At 33.8% G+C, this 23193-nt stretch overlaps 1 protein-coding gene and 1 non-coding gene across 2 annotated transcripts; one reads left to right on the top strand and one right to left on the bottom strand.

The window, feature by feature from the left end:
- Window positions 1–7031: 7031 nt before the first annotated feature.
- Window positions 7032–7103, bottom strand: TRNAK-UUU. Its single transcript has one exon. It is a non-coding gene; the product is annotated as a tRNA-Lys (tRNA).
- A 1985-nt stretch (window positions 7104–9088) lies between these two features.
- Window positions 9089–10459, top strand: LOC114193888 (blue copper protein-like). Its single transcript, XM_028083862.1, has 2 exons — window positions 9089–9307; window positions 9654–10459. The coding sequence occupies exons 1-2, from the start codon at window positions 9142–9144 to the stop codon at window positions 10103–10105; spliced, it is 618 nt and encodes a 205-aa protein (XP_027939663.1). The 5' UTR covers window positions 9089–9141; the 3' UTR covers window positions 10106–10459.
- The last annotated feature ends 12734 nt before the right edge of the window (window positions 10460–23193 follow it).

Genomic DNA, 23193 nt, shown 5'->3' with positions numbered 1-23193 from the left:
ATCACTGGTGAAAGGAGAAAGACGCCCACCTTCCATTATTTTCGTGTTGTGTTCTACCTTCCTTATAGTTCTTTTGTTGCCTTTATTACATTGCACATGGTAGGTTTTTGTTGTTCTGCTCCTCCTCACTTTCCCTTGGTTTTTCTTTTGTTGATTATACACTTCTATTTGGGGGAAAAATTCTCGTGCCTTTGTTGAAACTATGGTTTGGTGCATTTTTTTTTATTTGTTTGTGTTCCGATTTGTTTTTTTGTTAGTGATGCTAAGCGTTGTATTATGAAATAAGAGTTTTCTTCATTTTTTGATGTTGGTTGATTGTGTTTCTTTTATGTTTGTTGATTGTGAACCTAATTTTATATGTTAAAAAATGTTGTTTTAACTATTATGTTTTTTTTTTGTTTACAACGTATTTTTCTGTTTCAAATTTGTTGTTAGTGACCAATTTTTTAATACTTGGCTTATATTAAGTGTTGAACTAAATTGTATATTTTGCACACAATACATCAAATATTGTACAACATTTTTTTCCCCAAGTGATTAACTTTACCTAATCATTTGTCATCTTCACACGCACTTACACTTGACCATACATGGTGGTCATTGGTGGTTCCATATACTTGTGGTTGACACTATGGTTATTTTTGTGAATGCATAAATTGAATTTGTTGTCGGTTGTTGAAAAATTTGGAAGATTGTGATTGATGTTGTTGTGTTAAAAGAAAAGCTTGTTAATTTGTTGTAAAAGAAGCTTTGGAAGAATATGGATATGGATTTCGAAAAGGTTAAATGAAAGATGAAAAAACATGCGTTTAAGAAAAAGCCTACTGTACAGATGAAAATAATTTTGGTCTAATGGGGGAGGACATTAGTACCTTTGATGATTTAGGTGATAATACCCTTGATGAAGGTGAAGAGGAACACAATGTTAAAAATGAAGCCACAGAGCAATTGTGACAAAGTAATCTATAATAGTTGTAATAGTCCACTAATGAATGTTTTAATAGTTTGCACTGCTCTTATTTGATATCAAAGTTCTAAACTTTGCAATTGTTTAAATGTTTGGAAAAAGTTATAAAGGACTACTGTTTTGCAATTGTCTTTTGCAAATTTATAGGTTTTGTTTCCTTTCATTATTTTTAGTATGTATGTTTCCAGGACAAGTTCTAAGGACCTAATTCACATAACTCCACAATGTTATCCAAAGAGGATTTATTGTTGTGAAGAAAGTATTACATCGATAGTTAATGGGTCCACCTTATGAGGGAGTCATTTATACGGACCTATACCATGTTATGTTAACAATAGTTATTGATGTGCAAAAAGTGTAACATGGGTACACACTTAATGGTTGTTGACTGAGCACTTACGTGTTACAATAGATTTGGTTACATGTTTTGAAATTTGGTTAAAACCAATTGATGATGTAAATTAAATATGTTATCCATTATCAAATTTATAGTCCACCCTATGAGGAGGTAATTTATAGGGAACTTCACCTTATTATGTTAACACTAGTTACTGGTGTGAAAAAAATTATAATATGGGTATGCACTTAATGGATGTTGATTGAGCAATTGTCTAAATTGATTTGGTTACTTGTTCTATTGTTTGGATAAAACCAATTAATGATGTTACCCATTATCTAAATAGATTTATGGTCCACCTTATGGGGGTCATTTATAGGGACATTCATCATGTTATGTTAAAAATATTTACTCATGTGAAAAAAGTGTAACATGGGTACGCACCTAATGGATGATGATCGAGCAATTACTTGTCACAACATATTTGGTTACTTGTTTTACAATTTGGATAAAACTAATTGATGACGTAAATCGAAGATGTTACTCATTATCTAAACAAATTTATGGTCCATCTTATGAGTGGGTTATTAGGGCCCTTCACCATGTTATGTTAACAATAGTTACTCGTGTGAAAAAAGTGTAACATGACACTTAATGGATGTTAATTAACCACTTACACATTACAACAAATTTGGTTACTTGTTCTGCAATTCGGTGGCAAAATAAGAAAAATCAATAGAATAAGAAAATCAAAATATGATTAAAAACTGTACCTGAAATTTGAAAGAAGAGATAATGAAGATGAGAAGTAACCTGAAATTTAAAACTAAAGATAAATAACCTAAAAAAACAGGGAAAACGAAGAATTATAAAAGAGAGAACAATGAAAAAGTAAAAAACCACGAAATATTTATGCAATATGAGTGTCCAGCCAATTTGAAAATTCCACCCAAACCAATTTGAAAGTTGCATGTTGCAATATGGAGTGTGCAACGAATTCGAAATTACTCATCTAAAGCTCAACTAATTTGAAAGTAGCTGATGGAGGGTAGCGTACCGCATATTAGAAATTGCTTTGATAAAAAATACCACACTCTAACCTAATTCCTCTTAATCAAAGCCAATTTGAATATTTTTTAATAAATAATCTAAAATTCAAAATCATGGAGCATTTGTACAATTTAAATAAAAATGTTAAAATGATATAAAATTTGTATGTAGCGTTCAAAATTATCGATAAAGAAAAATTACATTTTAGCAATGTAATATAACTGTTACAATATATGGCTAATAGAATATGTATCTTTTAATATATATATATATATATATATATATTAACATTTATATAAAAGAATTATTATAATAAGTAAAATTTATATGTTGTAACATTCTAATAAATGTTACTATGAAAATGTTAATATGAAAATGTTACCAAAAATGAAAAATGGTGTAGTGCCATATGGAGAAGATGGTTATCAATAAAATATTCCAACAAGAGAATCTCATTTCCAAGGTAAAAAAAAAGATAAAAATTCATATTTCTTTGAGAAGGTTTATTGCATTTAGAATCCTAGAAATGTTCGTGGAGTTTGATAACATTGTTAATGCATGTCGATTGTTTCAATAATTTTTGGTTGATTGCTACACAATGATTGAAGCACAACAAATATCTTTCATAAGAGAAAATCAAAAACTAATTATGATATTCTTAATGGATTAAATAAGTAGTTAATAGTCAAATCTTTGTTCAATTAGAAGTCCTATAGTTTTGCATGCTTCATTTACTGATGGTATGAGATACATGTTCAACAATTATCAATATGCTATGACTTTTTGTAAAAAAATTGGATATTTGGATTTGTTCACAACTATAACATGCAATGTCAATTTGACTAAAATACATGACTTTCTTTTGGCAAAAAGGTTATCCACTTCCGACAAACCTGATATTGTTTGTAGAGTCTTTAAAATGAAACTATGAAATTATTACATGTTTTAAGAAAAAAAAATTCTTTGGGAAATCTACCGCATGTATGTTTTTTATGAACACGATCTTATACATATTTGTATAATCTTAATGTAGTAGTAATTTCAATTATCTTCTTTGTATAAGTTGGAATGTACACACTAGAATTTCAAAAAAGAGGATTATCTTGCATGAAAGAAGATAGATTTGAGATTTAATGGTCCATTTGGAGTTGTAAGATTTAATTCACCTTGCATGAAAAAAGATAGATGATCCAAATTTTATCCAAAGAAATTTATCTCTTCAACTACAATTAATGAAGAAGGATATTAATCTTATATAAGACGTGATGATGGTAGATTTGTTGAAAAAAATGAAATTAAACTTGACAATACCAGTGTTGTTCCTTACAATCAATCTCTTCTAATGAGGTATTAAGCTAATGTTAATACAGAATATTACAACTAGTCAAATTCAATCAAGTATTTGTTCACATATGTCAACGAAGGTCCAAACAAAGCTACAATTAAGATAAGTAATGACTTTACAAAATCTAATGAAACAAGTATTATTGATGAAATTAAGAGGTATTATGATTGTAGGTATCTATGACCATGTGAAACATTTTGGAGAATATTTGCTTTTGAAATCCACCACCAATGACCTTATGTTCAAAAATTAACATTCCATCTTCCAGATCAACAATCAACTTTGTTTAAAGATGATAATGATATTGATATTATCTTCAACAATATCAAAATACTAACACAATGTTTCTATCTTGGTTTCAGGTTGATAAAATTTATGCTAAAGGACATAATTTCACTTACTTTGAATTTCCAACCAAATTTGTTTGGACAGCTAAAAAAAAAGAATGGAAACCAAGGAAGGAATGTTACAAAAATGGAAGACTTACTTATATTCCTCCAAGATCTAGCGAGTTGTATTATATAAGGATATTATTGAGAATTCAAAAAGTTTGTACTAATTATGACACCATAAAGACGATTGATGGACGGAGTTTTGAAACCTACCAAGAAACTTGTTATGCTTTAGAATTATTGGTAGATCACATGTAATTGTTCAATGCCATAAAATGATCGATGGACGAAGTTTTGAAATGTACCAAGTAATTATGATAAAAAACTTGCTTCTGGTAGGTCTTTAAAATATTATACTTGCTTACCTCAACTTGATCTTTTAGATTCAATTCTATTCGAAAATAGATTTATTATTGACGAGTTGTAGTATAATAAAGAAGAGATGACTAAAGAACATGTGATTTTGTTAAAATCAACCACTGATGAACAACTATATGTATATGAAGATACCATGACATCAATGCTTTCAGAAAAAAGGGAGGATTCTTCTTTTTATATGGTTATGGTGGAACAAGAAAATTTTTATGTGGAAGACATTGTCAACTCCTATAAAGAGAAAGGGAATCATTATTTTAAATGTAGTTTCAAGTGGAATTGTTTATTTACTACTTTTTAGTGGAGAAACAACACATTCTTCATTTTGTAACTCACTCTTAATAAATGAGGAATCAACTTGCAACATAGTTCAAGGTAGCCTTTGTGCTAAGCTTTTGATACAAACTAAATTAGTTATATGGGATGAATCACCCATGATGAATAAAATGTGGTTTTGAAGCATTTGATAAAACCTTGAGAGGTATTATAAAAAATGTTGATGACCTCAAAAATCACAAACCCTTTGGTGATAAAGTTGTTGTCTTGTACGGTGAGTTTTAGCCAAAATTTTCTTCTTGTAAAGAAAAGATCTAGATATGATATCATAAAATCATCAATAAATTATTCTAAGCTATAGAAACGTTGCAAAGTGTTAAAAATGTCCAAAAATATCATATTAACTACTGCCAAATATAGTGACAACGCAACATATATAAAAGAGTTTACTGATTGGATCCTCAATATTCGAGACGTAGATATGAATTTAAATGAAAATGTTGAAAGCATTGTTAAAATTCCAAAAGACATTTTGATTGAAAATACAGAATCCTCTTTACTATCTTGGTTAAATTTGTGTATCCTCAATTTATGGTAAATATGATGAATCCTGGATATTTTGATGATGGAGCACTAATTTGCTCAATAATTGAGTTTGTAAAGCAAGAGAATAAATTCATGTTGTCATTATTAAATTGTCAAGAGGAAATTCATTTTTATTTAAGTTCAAACACACATTGCCAATTAGATGAAGACCAAGAAATTCAATCTGAATGGTTTACATCAAAATTGTTAAATGAAGTCAAATATTCAGGCATACCAAATCATTGAAAGAAGTGGAAAGTCGGTGTATCAATTACGCTTCTCCGAAATATTGATCAAGAAAAAGGACTTTGTAATGACACACGATTGTAAGTTAATGACTTAGGAAATAATGTGATTTCTACAACTATAATTAAAGGGAAAAACATTGGTGACAAAATATTTATCCCAAGAATGGATTTAGTTCATTGTGATTCAGAATTGCCTTTTAAGCTTCAAAGAAGACAATTTCTAGTATCATTATGCTGTGCAATGAAAATCAATAAGAGTCAAGGTAAGTCACTTTCTAATGTTGAACTTTTTCTTCCATGTGTAGAATTCAAACATGGGCAAACCTATATATAATATTATTTCTAGAATTAAAACAAAGAAATGATTGACAAATACTTATTCTAGACAAAGATGGAAATGTCACCAACAACTTGGTCCTCAATGGGATTTTTGTGATAAAAAAGGTAACAAACATGTTACCTACAATATGTTTCTACACAAACCATTGCTTACAAAAGGATGGAGTGGTTTGAGAGCCTTTTATGGTTTACAAAGAGACCATTCTATTATGTTGCGTACATAAGTGATTCTTGGTTTGAGATCACTATTTTCTAAAGTGTATGTTCTACCAGGTCATTGGAAAGATTTTATCCAAATTTGCTAAAGTTGAACCTCTAATTTATGAACCACTCACTCATTTCTGCATGACTCTAACGAAAAACCAAGTTGATGAAAGTCATCTAGTAAGAGTTTCTGCAATATTTCATTTTTGTATTGATATTTCATTAATTGTTTTCACTTATGTTTGAAATGTCTTATTCTATAAAGACTACAATTTTTTATCTAGGATTTACCATCATACTTTGCAAAATACGTTTGTTTAGAGATATTCAAATATATTTTTTATATGGTGTACATGGACCAATCAAATGCAAAAATGCTGATGAGAAATTCTTCAACAAAAAGCACCAAAATTGGAAGTGGACGGAAAAAAAAAATTGTAAAGGTAATAACTTGAAAGAAGATTGTCAAATAGTGTTTAAGTTTAATAATATTAGATATAATCAAAACATTAAAATTCTTTATTTAAGTAGTATACAACATTTTGTAAAAACAAGTAAAATCTGAAACAATGTGAATAAGCAAAGCAAAGATGTCAAAATCTCCATCCAAGAAAACCAATTTCATTAAGAACGAACCATCGTCAGCTAGATTACGAGACACGCAATTACCACTGAACGAAGACCACAAATTTATGTATTACAAAAGTGAAGTTATTAGGTTTTAAGGCTTTAAAATAATTAAAGTTTAAAACAAAAATTCACTAAACCGGTGAAGATCGAACGCACATCAGTTAGATTTAAAGACACGCAATTACACCACCGAACTGAGACCACAAATTAGTAAATTATAAAATTAAAATTATTAGATTTTAATCTTTTAAACTAAATAAATTTTAAAATAAAATTTAAAGAACGCCGTCTGTGGGGATCGAACCCACGACCACGTGGTTAAAAGCCACGCGCTCTACCACTGAGCTAAGACGGCAATTTCTGTTTATATTTGACAAAAATTTCTAAATAATCACTAATGACCGCGATTTCCGCAAGTTCTTTTTCTCCCCTTTGTAGTTGTTTTAAAATTTACGGCTATCAACCATGTTTTTAACGGTATTTCACAAAAGAATTATCCTCCAACTATTTATAATAAATCCACTTTGTCAATACAATTTAGAAGTCGAGTGGGGATGCTACTTTTCAATGGCATCCTTGTTGTTTGATTTTTTTTTTACATCTTTTTTAACTATTACAACGTACATTACATTAATAAAATAGAATGTCAAAGAAAAATATTTATATTACGTGAAGAATAGTTATATAAAATAAATCATTATTGTTGAATTTGAGGGCATTTTATTTTTGTAGCAACCAATGATATATAAATTATTGTTAGATAATTTTTTTTCCAACATTCATCGTAATGTGTGTGTAATTGGATTTTGGGTGTTTTTTTTATATTTTCTTTATATTTTTAGATTATAACTTTATATTCATTGTACTTTAGTCCACAATCCAATTAAGATTGAGTTTGAGATCTGAAATATAAGATCTATTTTACAATAATTATGATATGATGCCATGGATGATAAAGTTATTACAAAGGTAAAAAGTTTATATTGGGATTCAAAAATTCAAAGTCATTACATGATCAATGCCCATGTCATTTGGAAGAAAGACAAAGGATCTTAATCTGCTTTAAGCATGCATTGCGATCGTTGAAAAATAACCTAAATGGTTAGATCAAGATAAAAAAAATCACTTAAAAAAAATAAACAAAGATTTCTACACTAGTGAAAAATATTATCATTTTTTCCAAAGACACCTACCTATTTTCAACACTAACAAAATGGTGTTCTTGTTCCTACGCTCAAGTTCATAATCTTTTTTGCTCTCTTCATTTTTTTCAGGCAATGCACTTCTCCTTTATCTGTTGCTTCGCTTCTATTTTCATTACATAATACTCTTAGTGTACCTATTGTGAAATTTAATATAAGCATTTGCTTTGATAATCTTTATTACTAAATAAATTTGTATGAAATACTTAAATCTTACACTACTAAAATCAAAATCAAAATAAATAATTATACATTGTTAATGCGGTCACATATATGTTTAACCCTAAAAAATGGTTACGTGGGTTGGTACCCGACACTAGATTCTACAAAATACAACTCTTTTAAACTTGAAGTCCAAGATATATAAGGGAAATGTGTTGAGATATGACACATGGGAAATGATATGTCAGTGTCATGTTCTTTCGTGGAATAAAGTTATTCCTTTCAATAAAATTAATGAAAAAAATATTCCTTTTTGACGTTGAGAATTAGCTGGTAATTATGTTCTAGAAGTTTGATTACTCCACAATGAGTAGGTATTAAGCAAAAAATCATATCAAGTCATGTTCTTGTCATGCTTTCTATCATCTTATGCAGAGATCTTGACAACAAATCTTGAAGGGACTAACACAACCTTACTTTATACCTCCATTAAACAACAACATGAGTGTGACTTATCCAGAGAATATTTTGAAAATAGCAATAAATCAAAGGTATTCATATTTTTGTGTACTTAGACTATTTTTACTTGCCTATATAAAAAAAAAAAAAAAACTATTTTTTCTTTTATTTTTGTTTATCTCATCACATTAATTTATCTCTCTATCTATCTGTTAACTCTTTTGTTCTATTTCCTTCACTTTTAATCCTTTCATCATAATCGTTAATCCATCATTATCCGCTTATTACTATTATAAGTGAACTTTTGGCATCAGGTAAAGAAATTTCAGCGCACTAATATGATTCAACCACTCTCACATTTTTCATGAGAAAGAACAGCAGACCAACTTTGCTGGTCATTGGGTATGAAGTGCAACTAAAGTCATCCTCATGCAAACCTAGACCAACTTGACTTAACTCCAACAACCCTAACAAACAATTATATAAAGCTACCAAAACCATTCTACAACACCATACCATCTGAGAAGCCTCTGTAGTTTATTTCCCTTCTTTTCCACACACTCTCATTAAATGGCTTCTTCTGTTGCATTAGTTTTCAGTGTTTTTCTAGCACTCAACATGGCCATGCCAACCCTTGCAGCCACCCACACAGTAGGAGATACCTCAGGTTGGGCAATTGGTGGTGATTACAGTACATGGGCTAGTGGATTGAAATTTAGAGTTGGAGATAGTCTTGGTAAGATATCCTCTTTGTTTCATGCACAATACTAAACATAAAACCACCATCTCAATTTGTTTTACATTCAAGATACAAGGTTATATGATCGTTGAAGATCTCTAGTCAACTAAAAAAAGATTAATTTATAAAATATAAGTGGATACAAACTTTTATTTGATAAGTTAATTTTGTAGAATTAAATTAAGTTTAACGTTATTTCTGAACATTGTATCTGAATCTAAATCTGGGTCATAAGTTAAAAGCTAATTTAGTGAAATTTATTGTTTATTGAACCTATGAAAAGTTATCTTCTATTGTTTATTGAAAGAACCGTAATAATGTATATAACCCTTATGTGTGACAGTTTTCAATTACGGGCCTGGTCACACTGTGGATGAAGTAAAAGAAAGCGATTACAAGAGCTGCAGCACAGGAAATTCTCTGAGCACAGACAGTAGCGGCGCCACCACCATTACCCTGAAGACTGCTGGCACTCATTACTTCATATGTGCTGCTCCTAGCCATTGTCAAGGTGGCATGAAGCTTGCTGTTAAGGTTAAGGCTAAAAAGGTTTCTGATTCTGCTGCAGCACCTTCACCTGCTAAAGACTCACCACCCTCTGACTCTGATAACACCAAAGACACACCCACTACTTCCACCACCACCACCCCTACAACTCCAACCTCCACCACCCCTTCTACTTCAACCTCCTCCTCCACCACCGCCGCAATATCATCAGCAATTCCAGGGTCACCAATTGGTGGTGCTGTGTTTATTGGTTGTTGGATCTCGTACTTGGTGTTGCGTTTGCTGTGAATTTGAGGAGGTTTTTGAGTCAGGACAGAGGCAGTGCTTCCGGGGTTTCTTTGCTTTTCAATATGCTCACTTTGATTTCTCCTTTGATTCAATTGACCCATTCAGATTTTGCTACCAGGCTATGACTTTGAGTGATATTTATACTAATTTATGTTTCTTGAATGTTTAATATATTGTTTGATGAATATGGCGAGAAGTGAGTGGGTATCTACTGCTGAATAATTTGCATTGCAAACTTTTACAAGGACAATCTAGTGGCGGGGAATTCGGACAATTGTTGTTGTTCAAACATTATTGTGTCCTTGTGTATTCGTATACATAAAAGAATAATCAATTGCATTGCTATCCAGAGAAGATGTGGTTCCTTCTTCACAAGTAAATTAACTTCGGAAAATAAAGAATGTGTTGAAATGATTATATATCATATGTCCCGCAAATTCTACTTTGTTAATTTTATACTCCATTTTTTTAGTTCTCTTCATGATATCGAATGTGTAATTTTTTTTCTCTCTTAAACGTGAAATTAGTTTCCTAACTTAAAAAAATAAAAAACAATTTTTTATCCATTTGTTAACGGATACGCGTAAAGTATTTCACTACACAAATATATTTTAGGTATCAAAATATTCAACAAATATATCAAAACAAAAGAAATTCAAATTGGACCAAAATTTTAGGGGACAAATTATATTTTTTATATATAAATTATTTCGTTTACATAAAAAAAAAATATTTCCTCACATCATTTTCTCTATTCAAAACAAGAACATATGATAATAAAATCCAAAAAAATATGATAATAATATATATGAAAGTGTAACATAAAGTTTATTATCAACAATCATCTATTAAAAAAAGAAAAAGTTACCTTTAATCATAATGTTTCTCAATACTCTTTCCATGACTTAAAATCTTGAATAATTGGATCAAAAATGAAGTTTGTTGCAATATCCCTTGTAATATAGATTATTATAGTGTTTGCTATAAAAACTTTTAAAACCTATAAAAAAACACTAAAAAAAGATAAAACATGTTGATGACAATCAACTCAATGCTAATTAGAATTCAATGAAAATCAACTCAATTACATGTAATAATGAAAACATTTGAGTCAGGTTGTTCGCTTGGTTTTTTACTAAAAAGATAGCAACCATGTGTATTGAAACCTTCTTGGCTAATCATCTTTACTAGACAACGAATAATTTTCTAGATGCATTTGATATGAACCCTATTTTAGATAAGTCATTCGTACCTCATCAATTTGATTTAGTGAGTATTGTCAAATTTAAGGACATTTCCTCGGGTCACGTTCTAAAGCATTTTCAAATTCATTATATGCAACTCTAGGAATTTTAGAGAGTTGTCTTTCATTTTCTTCATTTTTTGGATTATTGTGAAGTATCTCAAGTTTAGATGACGTAGATGCATTTTTTCATTACAAACATTCCTCTTGAAAAAAGAATCAATTCTTCAACTATTTATCATAGTTTATGAATATCCCAAATTAAATCTCAAAACCAAGATTCAATATTTTAAGAAAATTAACATCTTCTAAATAATTAGCTTCCCTTATCTTAGAGTAAATTCCTAATATTGTTCTTCCCTTACACAACTTCAAAAGCTAAAATAGTTCTATCTACACAAAGAGAGTTTGATCAACAATTAGAACATGATTTTATGATCATAAAGATATGCCTAGAGAGTAGAAAAGTCACATATAAGAGGAAAACATATCGTTTCGGAAAAAAATGAACTTACTAAAAAAAAAGAATTATTCGGTCCAAAATATTTCTTAACTCCTCAATTTTGCTTTCGTTTGATTTTGAAAATGATAAGAGATTGATGATAAAAATTGGAATAAAAAGAAGAATAGAGAAAGAGATGAAGGTACCTAAGAAAAATAAATCAAATAAAGAAACAAAATAAATTGCAAAGTGAGAGGGAAAACTTGATTTTTAAATTTAAATAAAACTTTTTAAAATTAAATTACATAAACAAACAATATAATAATATATAAATATATTTTTAATCTATATATATATATATATATATATATATATATATATATATATATATTTCAATGACTCTATATAAAAAGGAGATATTCTTTCACTCGGTGGTGGTATGTCACATATAATGATATCCAAGGTTGGACCTTAGAGTACTAATATGAGGCAATGGTCTTTGACCCCTTCCCCTATTTTTTTTTCTTTTATATATATAAAATTAATATATACACTTTTGTAGGAGATGAGCTTTACAAATGAGGGTTCTCTAGACCCTTACTTAGATGTATGTCGATGGCACAAGCAAAGTATGTTATGAGAGAACTCCACAAGGGAAAATTTGTGGATACCATTCAAGAGCGCGAACGATGACGTCTAGGATCTTGAGAGTTGGTTCCTATTAGCCCATCATGGTCGTTGATTGTGCTCAATTTGTCAAGAAGTGCATACCATGCCAAAGACATAGCAATGTAACCCACTTGAGGCATGAAGAGTTACACAATGTCTTTTCACCATGGTCATTCGCAAAGTGGGGAATGGTAATCATGGGACCCTTTGCACCAGGGATGGGACAGGTTAAATTCATGCTAGCTAGTAGGTGTTGATTACTTCACTAAGTGGGTAAACGCAAAACCCCTGACAACGATCACAACTTAGTAGGGATAGAAGTTTGTATGGGAAAATCAGGATGAAGGTTTGAAGTTCCACATACCCATCTCGTAGATAATGGGAGACAGTTCATCAACAAGGCCTTGGTCGAATTCTTCCAAGGGCTTCATATTAAGCATGTTACGAGCTTCGTAAAGCACCCTCAAGCCAATGGAAAAATAGAGGTGACAAATAAAGTCATCTAAATGAACTTAAAAAGAGACTCGAAACAACCAAAGGGAATTAGCTTGAAGAGCTATTGGAAATATTGTGGGCATATAGATGCATTCCTCAATCTACAATAAGAGAAACACCCTACAGTCTCTCTTATGTCATTAACGCCATGATACCAGTGGAAATTGGAGAGACTTCAACTAGGAAACAACAATACGTAGAGAAAGAGAATAACCAGTGTCTAGCAACTCACCTAGACCTATTGCTAGAGGCAAGGGAAAAGGCACGCATACAAGAAAAGGCCACTAAGAGAAGGGTGGCGAGAAGATACAATTCCAAAGAGCAACCAAGGAAGTTAAACAACGGAGATTTATTTGGTGAATGCCTAGTCGCGTAAGGAAAACTGATAGCACATTCTCAACCAATTGGGATGGACCATTTTGAGGCGTTGAAGACGTGGGAGAAAGAGCTTACATGCTGCAACACTTGATTGGGGAACCCCTTCCCAGTACTTGGAACATCAAGCATTTGAAGTTTTACTATAGTTGATTGTAAAATGAGATGTAATCAAAGGGTACTTTTTCCTACTCCGATCTTTTTCCCTAATGAGGGTTTTGGCAGGAAAGATTTTAACGAGACTTAATTTCAATGAAAAATAGTTTGCCAGATTGCTTCTATATTTAATTACCACACATTAAAGGTCTTTGTAGAAACCTCCTTTACAAGATTGACTTTGTCAATATAACAAGTCCTTGCTAAGAGCCTACTTAGCTAAGGTTGACTCACATTAAAGGTCTATGTACAGACCTCCTTTACAAGATTGACTATGTCAATCTAACCAGTCCCTGCTTAGAGCCTACTTAACTAAGGTTGACTCACATTAAAGGTATTTGTAGAGACCTCTACGAGACTTACTATTAACAAGTCCATGCTAACAACTGATAATGTTAATTTTTACCATTATCCAAGCTATATTTTATTAGCAAAATCATCTCTTCCAAAGCTTTTAGTCTACTTAATCCTCAATTTTACCTTACTTTTGTAAATAAATGCATTTTCGGTTACATTGATCTAAATATACCACTAATCCCCATTTGTGTCTATTTATAGATTGAAAGCTTTGTTCCAAATGAGTAACCCGGAACAACAAGGAGAAGAGCAAAAATAAAAAATGTCAACAGGAAGCGCCTAGCGACACAAAGGTAGCGCCAAGCGCAAGAGGCCATCACCGCCAGACAAGCGCCAGCCAAGCGCCACTGCTGCTCTCTGCCTGGCGGGACATGGACACCGTCGGGCGGTAGCTGGAAGCTTTGCCTACTGTTTTGCAGCTATTGTCTAGCGGTGAGAAGCTTCCACCAGGTGCCAGTCTCGCTGATGTGGCAAGTTGGCTCTTTTTCTTCTGTTTTCGTGAGGGGAAAAGGATCTTGGACACTTTGGAGCTCGAGCAACATGTCTTGGAGCGCTTGGAGGTTTGCTAGGGCTAGTGGGAACTACCCTTTCTTCCTCTTTGTATCTCCTCCCTCTTCCACTTCCATTTTGTAAGCTTGAGCTCTTCATGACAATGGAGAGCTAAACCCATTTTTGTTGGGGTTACATGTAGCCACTGAACTTTCATGTATTTTTGAATGGTTTGAATATATATATATATATGCTTCTTCTATTGATTGCTAGTATCTTTGTTTATGTATTTAAAGCTTGCTTTGTTTTAACCATTCATTGCATGATATTTAGGTCATTAGGTATTGGAAAATATCTCTTAAAACCTAGAATTGGAACAAGATACCTAATGGAACTTGTATCTAGGAATGGAACTTGACCCATTAGTTGTCCTAAACCCTAATTTATAAAGCGGGTTTGTTTATTTAGGGATTCAAGGAATTGGCTCTAAATAAGGAAACATAGGCTCATTCAACTAAGGGATTAGGGTTTGAGTAGACTTGTGGGTTGACATTAGTAAGTAATGGAGAAGAGTTTTATTGTTTAATATACATGAGAGTGAAGTAGGTGAAGTCTAACTCCAACAATACCAATCTATTGCATTTCTAGTCTTTACCATTTTCTAGAGTCTTCAAATATCCAAGTTCAATTTTACTTGTTTATGAAATATTTACTTTCTTGCATACAAAAACCCAAATTATGAATTTATTCATTAGTTTAAATTAGTCATTAATTACACAATTATTTAGTATACACGAGTCTCTTGGGAAACGATATCCCGGTCTTACCGGTTACTACTTGCACGACTTGGTACACTTGCCAAAGTCTTAACAAGTTTTCGGCGCCGTTGCCGGGGACCCATGTCTAATACTAGACTATTGTGTGATTTTTGACTTATTTAGACTTAATTCTTTTGTTCATATTTACTGTTTTTGGTTTACTTATATATGCACATTATTTGGGCTAACTTGTAGTTCGAGCTTGCTTTTGTTGTTGCTCTATAGTTTATGCAGGGTAGGATTTGTACAAGGAAGACTGCATCTTCAGAACCACTCATTGCCGATCCTGAGATAGAGAAAACTGCCCGCAGAAACAACAATGCCACAAGGAGACGACGAGCTCAAGGACAACAAGTTACCCATCATTCTTCTACTTCAGACACTCTTTTGTCTACTTGTCAGAATCTTGATTCTTTTCTAGAAGAAGAAATGACTGAAAATCCTAATAGGGATGGTAGAGTTCGTGAAAGATGCACGTTGTAAGATTATGCAGCGTTCACAGGCCATATTAACTTCAACAATATTGCTAGGCCAACCGTCAATGCCACCAACATGGAGATGAAGCCAACTCTTATTCATCTGGTGCAGAGTAATCAGTTCAATGGCTTGTCTCATGAGAATCCTTACACTCATCTGGCCACATTCTTAGAGATATGCAATACTATGAAGATCCATCAAGTTCCTGATGAAGCCATACGCCTAAGTCTCTTCCCGTTCTCACTAGTAGGACCCACAAAAGCCTGGCTGAATTCCTTTCCTGAAAATAGCCTCACTAACTAGGATGACGTGGTTACAAAGTTCTTGAGCAAATACTTTCCCCAGTCCAAGGTTAATAAGGGAAAACAGGAAATCTCGTCATTTTGACAAGATATGGACGAGTCCTTGGGCCAAGCTTGAGATAGATTCAAAGGACTGTTGAGGAAAACTCCCATTCATGGGTTTGATCAACCTACACAACTCACTCTTTTCTTGGCCAGGCTTAAAGCCCAGTCAAAGCTGATGTTAGATGCCTCTGCCGGTGGGAGTATTAAATGGAAGACGCCAGAGCAAGCGTATGAGTTAATAGAGAATATGGCAGCCAATGATAATTAAGCCTATACTAAGAGAGCCCATTCTCAAAAGAAGAGTATTCTAGAGCTTCAATCTCAAGATGCTCTATTGGCTCAAAACAAGATTATGACTCAACAGCTGGAGACCCTCATGAAGAAACTGTCATAACTTCCTCAAGAGCTTCAAAATGCCTCTATAGCTCAACTCCAACAAGTGCAAAGTTGTGAGTTATGTGGAGGAAACCATACCAATGGGCAGTGTGCTATGCATAACATATCTTAGGAGGAAGTTAGTTATATGGGCAATCAAGGTCGATCAGGGAACTATAATCAAGGATGGAGACCTCACCAAAACATGGGCCAAGTAGGACCTTCCAATAGGCCCCCACATCAACAAACTTACCAACATCCCTCTTTGTCTGATAGAACATCTAAGCTTGAAGACATGATGCAGTAATTCATGCAAATGTCAATTCAGAATCAGAAGAACATCGATGTCTCAATTAAAAACTTGGAGGTGCAAGTGGGGCAATTGGCCAAGCAAGTGGCGAATAAACAAAGCAGTTAATTTTTCGCCAACACCGAAGCCAATCCCAACGAGCAATGCAAAGCGGTGGTCACAAGGAGTGGTAAAGAAGTGGGGTTGAATGCTAAAAAAGTGATGAAGCCAAAGCCAAGCCCAATGATAGAGGAAAAGACAAAGATGAGGAAGAGATAGATGAAGAAATTGTTGTAGAAGAGGAAGAGAATAAAATTGAAAATAGAGAAAATGAGAAAAAGAAGGAAGTGGCAATAAAACCACCACTAGTGAAAACTCTCCCATATCCTCTCAAGCCTTCAAAGAAAGACAAATAAAGGAAATTTGCAAGGTTTCTGGACATTTTCAAGAGGCTTCAAATCAATATTCCCTTCTTAGAAGCCTTGGAGCAAATGCCAACCTATGGAAAGTTTATGAAGGAAATCCTCACGAAGAAGAGAAGATTTATTGAAGAGGAAACCATAGAACTAGAGGCTGGATGTAGTACTATCATTTAGAAGATGTTGCCTCCAAAATTTAAAGATCATGACAGCTTTACACTTCCAATCACAATTGGGAGCCTAGCTATGGGGAAGGCCTTACTCAATTTAGGGGCTAGCATCAACTTGATGCCTCTTTCTATGCTTAAGAAGATTGGGGAGTTGGAAATCAAGCCCACTCGAATGACATTGCAACTGGCAGATAGGTCAATCAAAAACCCTCACGGAGTAGTGGAGGATGTGTTGGTTAAAGTTGAAAAATTCCTATTCCCAATGGACTTTGTTATAATGGAGATGGAGGAGGATGTTAAAGTTCCTCTCATATTGGGGAGGCCATTTATGAAGACTGCAAGATTGCTAATTGATGCTGATGATGGCAAACTCACCATCAGAGTTCAAGATGAAGAAGTGAACTTCAATGTCTTTGAAGCCATGTCTCACCCAAAAGATATTGGAGGATGCTTCAGAGTTGATATGCTTGATGAAGTGCTCATGAGCTCCAAGAAAGATCTACACGCCTCATCCCCTCTAGAGAAAGCTCTAATTAATGCATTTGAGACTCTCAATGATGAGGAGGAGAAGAGATTGATGAGTGCTTAGCCAATCTTGATGCTTTGAAGCAAATCCCTCCTCATGAGGCGAAGATGGAAGATTTGAAGGGTGAGAATGAAGCCACAAAGCCAAAAGTGGAGTTGAAGATGTTGCCCCCACATTTGAAGTATGTGTTTCTTAAAGGGGGTAGCAACAAACCTGTGATCATTAGTAACTCCTTATCACCCTCAGAAGAAGAAAAGTTTATTGACGTGTTAAAAGTCAACTCAAGAGCCATTGGTTGGTCTATATCTGATCTGAAGGGAATCAGTCCCTCCTATTGCATAAATAGAATCTTCATGGAAGAGGATTTCAAGCCAGTGTCACAACCTCAGAGAAGGTTGAATCCTATGATGAAAGAGGAGGTGAGAAAGGAGGTTTTGAAACTTCTAGATGCTGGGATTATCTACCCAATCTCTGATAGTGCATGGGTGAGTCTAGTGCAAGTGGTTCCCAAGAAGGGCGGCATGACAGTGGTTCGTAATGACAAGAATGAGTTGATACCCACACGAACCGTGACCGGCTAGAGGATGTGCATAGACTACAGGAAGTTGAACAAGGCCACAAGGAAGGATCACTTCCCTTTTCCTTTCATGGATCAAATGTTAGAGAGAGATTAGCGGGTCAAGCTTTCTATTGATTTTTGGATGGCTATTCTAGTTATAACCAGATTGTGGTGGACCCTAAAGACTAAGAGAAGACAGCCTTCACTTGCCCTTTTGGTATCTATGCTTATAGAAAGATGCCATTTGGGCTTTGCAATGCACCAGCCACGTTTCAACGATGTATGTTGGCTATTTTTTCTGACCTTGTGGAGAAGTGCATAGAGGTCTTCATGGATGACTTCTCGGTGTTTGGAAGCTCATTTGATCTTTGCTTAGCAAATCTGGAAGTTGTGCTCAAGAGATGTGTTGAAACCAATCTCATTCTCAATTAGGAGAAATTCCATTTCATGGTGACTGAAGGGATTGTCTTGGGCCACAAAATATCTTCCAAGGGCATTGAAGTGGACAAAGCAAAGGTGGATGTCATTGAGAAACTCCCACCACCACCAAGCAAAGGTGACTTTGTTTGTGTATTTAAAGTTATTGCTTTGTTTTAACCATTCATTGCATGATATTTGGGTCATTAGGTATTGGAAAATATATCTTGAAACCTAGAATTAGAACAAGATACCTAATGGAACTTGTATCTAGGAATGGAACTTGACCCATTAGTTGTCCTAAACCCTAATTTGTAAAGCGGATTTGTATATTTAGGGATTCAAGGAATTAGCTCTAAATAAGGAAACTTAGGCTCATTCAACTAAGGGATTAGGGTTTGAGTAGACTTGTGGGTTGACATTAGTAATTAATGGAGAAGAGTTTTGTTGTTTAATATACATGAGAGTGAAGTAGGTGAAGTCTAACTCCAACAATATCAATCCATTGCATTTCTAGTCTTTACCATTTTCTAGAGTCTTCAAATATCAAGTTCAATTTTACTTGTTTATGAAATATTTAATTTCTTGCATACAAAAACCCAAATTATGAATTTATTCATTAGTTTAAATTAGTCACTAATTACGCAATTATTTAGTATACATGAGTCTCTTGGAAAACAATATCTCGGTCTTACCAGTTACTACTTGCACGACTTGGTACATTGGCCAAAGTCTTAACAAGAACCAACTTAGATAAGGTTGACTCACATTGAAGGTCTCTTTAGAGACCTCCTTTACGAGATCAAGATCGACCACCTCAATCTAGCAAGTCCCTGCTAAGAACCAAGTTAGCTAAGGTTGACTCACATTAATGGTCTCTATAGAGACCTCGCCTACGAGATTGACTACGTCAATCTAGCAAGTCCCTGCTCAAAACTAACTTAGCTAAGGTTGACTCATATTAAAGGTCTTTGTAGAGACCTCCTCTACGAGATTGACGACATCAATCTACCAAGTCCCAGCTAAAAAATAACTCTTCTAAGGTTGACTCACATTAAATGTCTTCGTAGAGATCTTCTCTAAAAGATTGACTACGTCAATCTAGCAAATCCCCGCTAAGAATCAACTTATCTAAGGTTGACTCACATTAAAGGTCTTTGTAGAGAACTCCTCTAGAAGGTTGACTATGTCAATCTAACCAATCTCTACTTAGAGCCTACTTAGCTAAGGTTGACTCACATTACAGGTCTTTGTGAGACCTCTTCTACGATACTAACTATGTCAATCTAACAAGTCCCATGATTGGTTTTCCTTCAAATGATTTTAGGTGTTTTATCATGTGAGTGGGGTGGAAGGTGACCAAATCGTGAGTGGTTTAAGAGTGGTGTGTTTCGAATGAACATGGTGGAATTGAGGTTCTTGACCACTTTCATTAAAACCTATATTAGTGTCGTTTTCCTTTTCTCGTTATGTTCAATTTTTTCTCTCTTTTAAGGTTGTGTGGGTTTCATTCTTGTTTACGAGAGTTGTAAAACCCAGGAAAATTAAATAAATAAATATGTATTTAATCAAAAAGAGAGTAAAAGGATCTCTATATTAATTAATGTGAAGAGTTATGACAAAGAACAATACTAGCTCAAGTGGTACATGTTGGTTTGGACCCAGGAGGGGTTACCTGCAGAAGGGACTCCGAAGCTCAAGTAAGTCAAAGCTCTCAAAAGGTCAAATCAGGTGATTAATGGAGTAATGAATGCGTACCTTTAATTACTGGGGTCCACGGGTATTTATAGAGTATTAATTATGTTTGATTACGACATGGGCTGGGCCCTAGTTTGGGCTGCAGGTGGGCCTAGGCCTTGGCCCAGGCCCTTAGTTCGACTATCGTGGGCTTATTGGATGGCAGAAGGGCTTTCATTTTGCTAAGTCTTTAGGAGCGGTCTGATCCGGTTACTTCTCCAGTTGATGGATGTCATCTTTGCCCATGCACTGTCCTAGGTTGGCCGCTTTGTTGTTAGTTTAGGCTTCGTTCAGTTATGAGTTTAAGTCTATGCCGGCTCAAGTCGTGTACTTGGGTTGTTTTCGGCATATACGTAAGGGTCGTCATTTATATAGTTAAGTTGACCATGTATGGTATAGTTAAATTGGCCAGGTACAGTACAGTGTCTAATCGACCACTCGCGTCGCACAACACTCCTTTTTAAAATACAAAATTATAAAAATGCTTTTGGTCTCTAATCGACCGTTCGGGTCACACGACACTCTTTTTTTAAAAATACAAAATATAAAATGTTTTTTGTGTCAACCCAGCCGCACGCATCGCATGACTCTCATTTTCAAAAATGTCAAAAGACAACTTTCAAAAAATAAATAATTTAATCAAACTCTTTTTTATAAAGAACTACGTATTCCTGATTTCTCATTTTTAATGAGAATACGTAGGACCAAGGTTTTAACCTTTTTCGGGTCCCTTTCACTCAAAATGTATATTTGTTCAATTTATTTTCTTGTTTTTGAGAAAAATAAATATTATAAAATAAACATATCTCTTTTGCAAATTTAAACAAAGGTACCGCCTTTGGGCGGACGTTGTAGGCTGCTAATACATTCCTTACGTGTAACTGATTCCTGGACCCTAAATTTTGTTTTCGCAGACTTTATTTTATTTTTATGGTTTTCCATAGTCTTCCAGAATAAACTATGGTAGCGAATTCTAATCTCTTTTTCCAAACCAATTTCTTTTTAGTTTGTCGTCCTGTCACAATTTAGGTTGCGACAAGGTCCATGGTCAAGAAATTGTGGGTTGTAAATCTTAGGGCAATAAGGTTTCTTGGTTAAGCATTTGCTGAAATAAAGTATTTAGGGGTGAACTTCTATGTATTAAATTATACGTTTATATTGTTACATGAGTTCACCCTTTCTGTGTGTGTTTGGTGATGATCGTGTGACTTGTCACACGGGAGCAAACGTTGTTTCGGGTGGAGCTAGTGACGCTTAGAGCTGGAGAGGGGCTAGCTTGGGAAGTTTTATAGACTATATTTGACTGTTTTGTAAACATTTAGTTGATCAGTTTTGAACTATGTAAACCTGGAGTTTAATTTATGGTTTTGAATTTCGAGATATTTTATTAAGGTTTTAATTTTCCCGCGTTTTGGAAAATAAATTTGAATAATAATGGCATATTTAATATTATTTTACTATATTTTATTTAAATTAGTAATATCCAATCGGGATATTACACTTGGTTATGTTGAGAGGACTTGGGGTCGAGTCTTGTGTATGTCACTTGTATGACATTTTATTGTTTATTTTGTTTTTTAATGTATGCACAACCATGTTGAGGGATTTTATAAACTTATAGATGCATGAAATGGTATGAGTTATATGATGTTGTGTTGGTTGTGTGTGTACTTGGAAATTGTGTGGTTGAGAGTTTGAATCTTGTCTAGCACAAAATAGTTCTTTTTATGCTTAAATCATTTTTAACACATTAGTAGAAAATATAGAAACCCTAGTCATTTGCAAAGAAGCTATGGAGGTAGGACTAATGGCCATTATGGAGCAGAAAACCTCCATAAATGCCATTAAATGACACTTTATGGCCATTAACTTAACAAAGCATACATTTGGAAACCTCCATGTTAATGCCATTGAATGACATTTGATGGCCATTAACTTAACAAAGGAGAGAGTTGGAAGGGAGAAAGTTCATTCAAGGGTAGAAAAGGAGAGTTAGATCAAACTTCGGAAGAAAGATCCTTAGGAGAGCTTTTAGAGAAAGATTTCTAGGTAATGCGAGCTACACCTACATGTTTAAATTAGGCTTAAATAGTCATTTGGTGCTAGTTTTGATCGACTTTTTTCACTTTGGTCCTACTTTTGAAATTGTTTTCAATTTGGTCCTACCTTTCATTATATTTTTTCAATCAACTCCTTTTCGTTAACTCCGTCTAAATGGTTAACGGAACAATGGCCAGCGTGGTGATTTTGTGTGACGTGGACACTGTTCAGTGACGTGTCTGTTATGTTATTGTGCTGGCCATTTAATTGTAATTGCAGAATCATTTAGGGTTTAACTTGAATTAAATTGGGTTTAGGTTGTGTTTGTCGAATTGGGGATTCGGGGGTCGAATTGGGGATTTGTTGGTCGATTTGGGATATCCTTTAATTGGCCTTTTGAGATCAATTTCTGACATCCAAGGTTTACGCTGATCTTTGAAGAATCGTTGCGGAAGGTTGAATGTGTTCATCGCGGTATGTCTTGCTTTAGGGTTTGATTTTTGCTGACTATTGATTGGGTTTAGTGTTAATGATTAGGGTTTATTGACGCTTTTGTTTATGCATTCCATGGAATATTTTAATTTGTAGTTGTTTTTTTCGGTGGTGCATTGTTTATTGTTTTCGCTTGTGACCCACCATTTTTAATTGTTTGTGTTGTCGCTATCTGGGGTGGGTTTCATGGTTGGTT

Source organism: Vigna unguiculata, chromosome 8 (genome assembly GCF_004118075.2).
Source record: "Vigna unguiculata cultivar IT97K-499-35 chromosome 8, ASM411807v1, whole genome shotgun sequence".
In the NCBI taxonomy this organism is placed as follows: Eukaryota; Viridiplantae; Streptophyta; class Magnoliopsida; order Fabales; family Fabaceae; genus Vigna; species Vigna unguiculata.
This window is presented reverse-complemented; position numbering and strand designations above follow the sequence as displayed.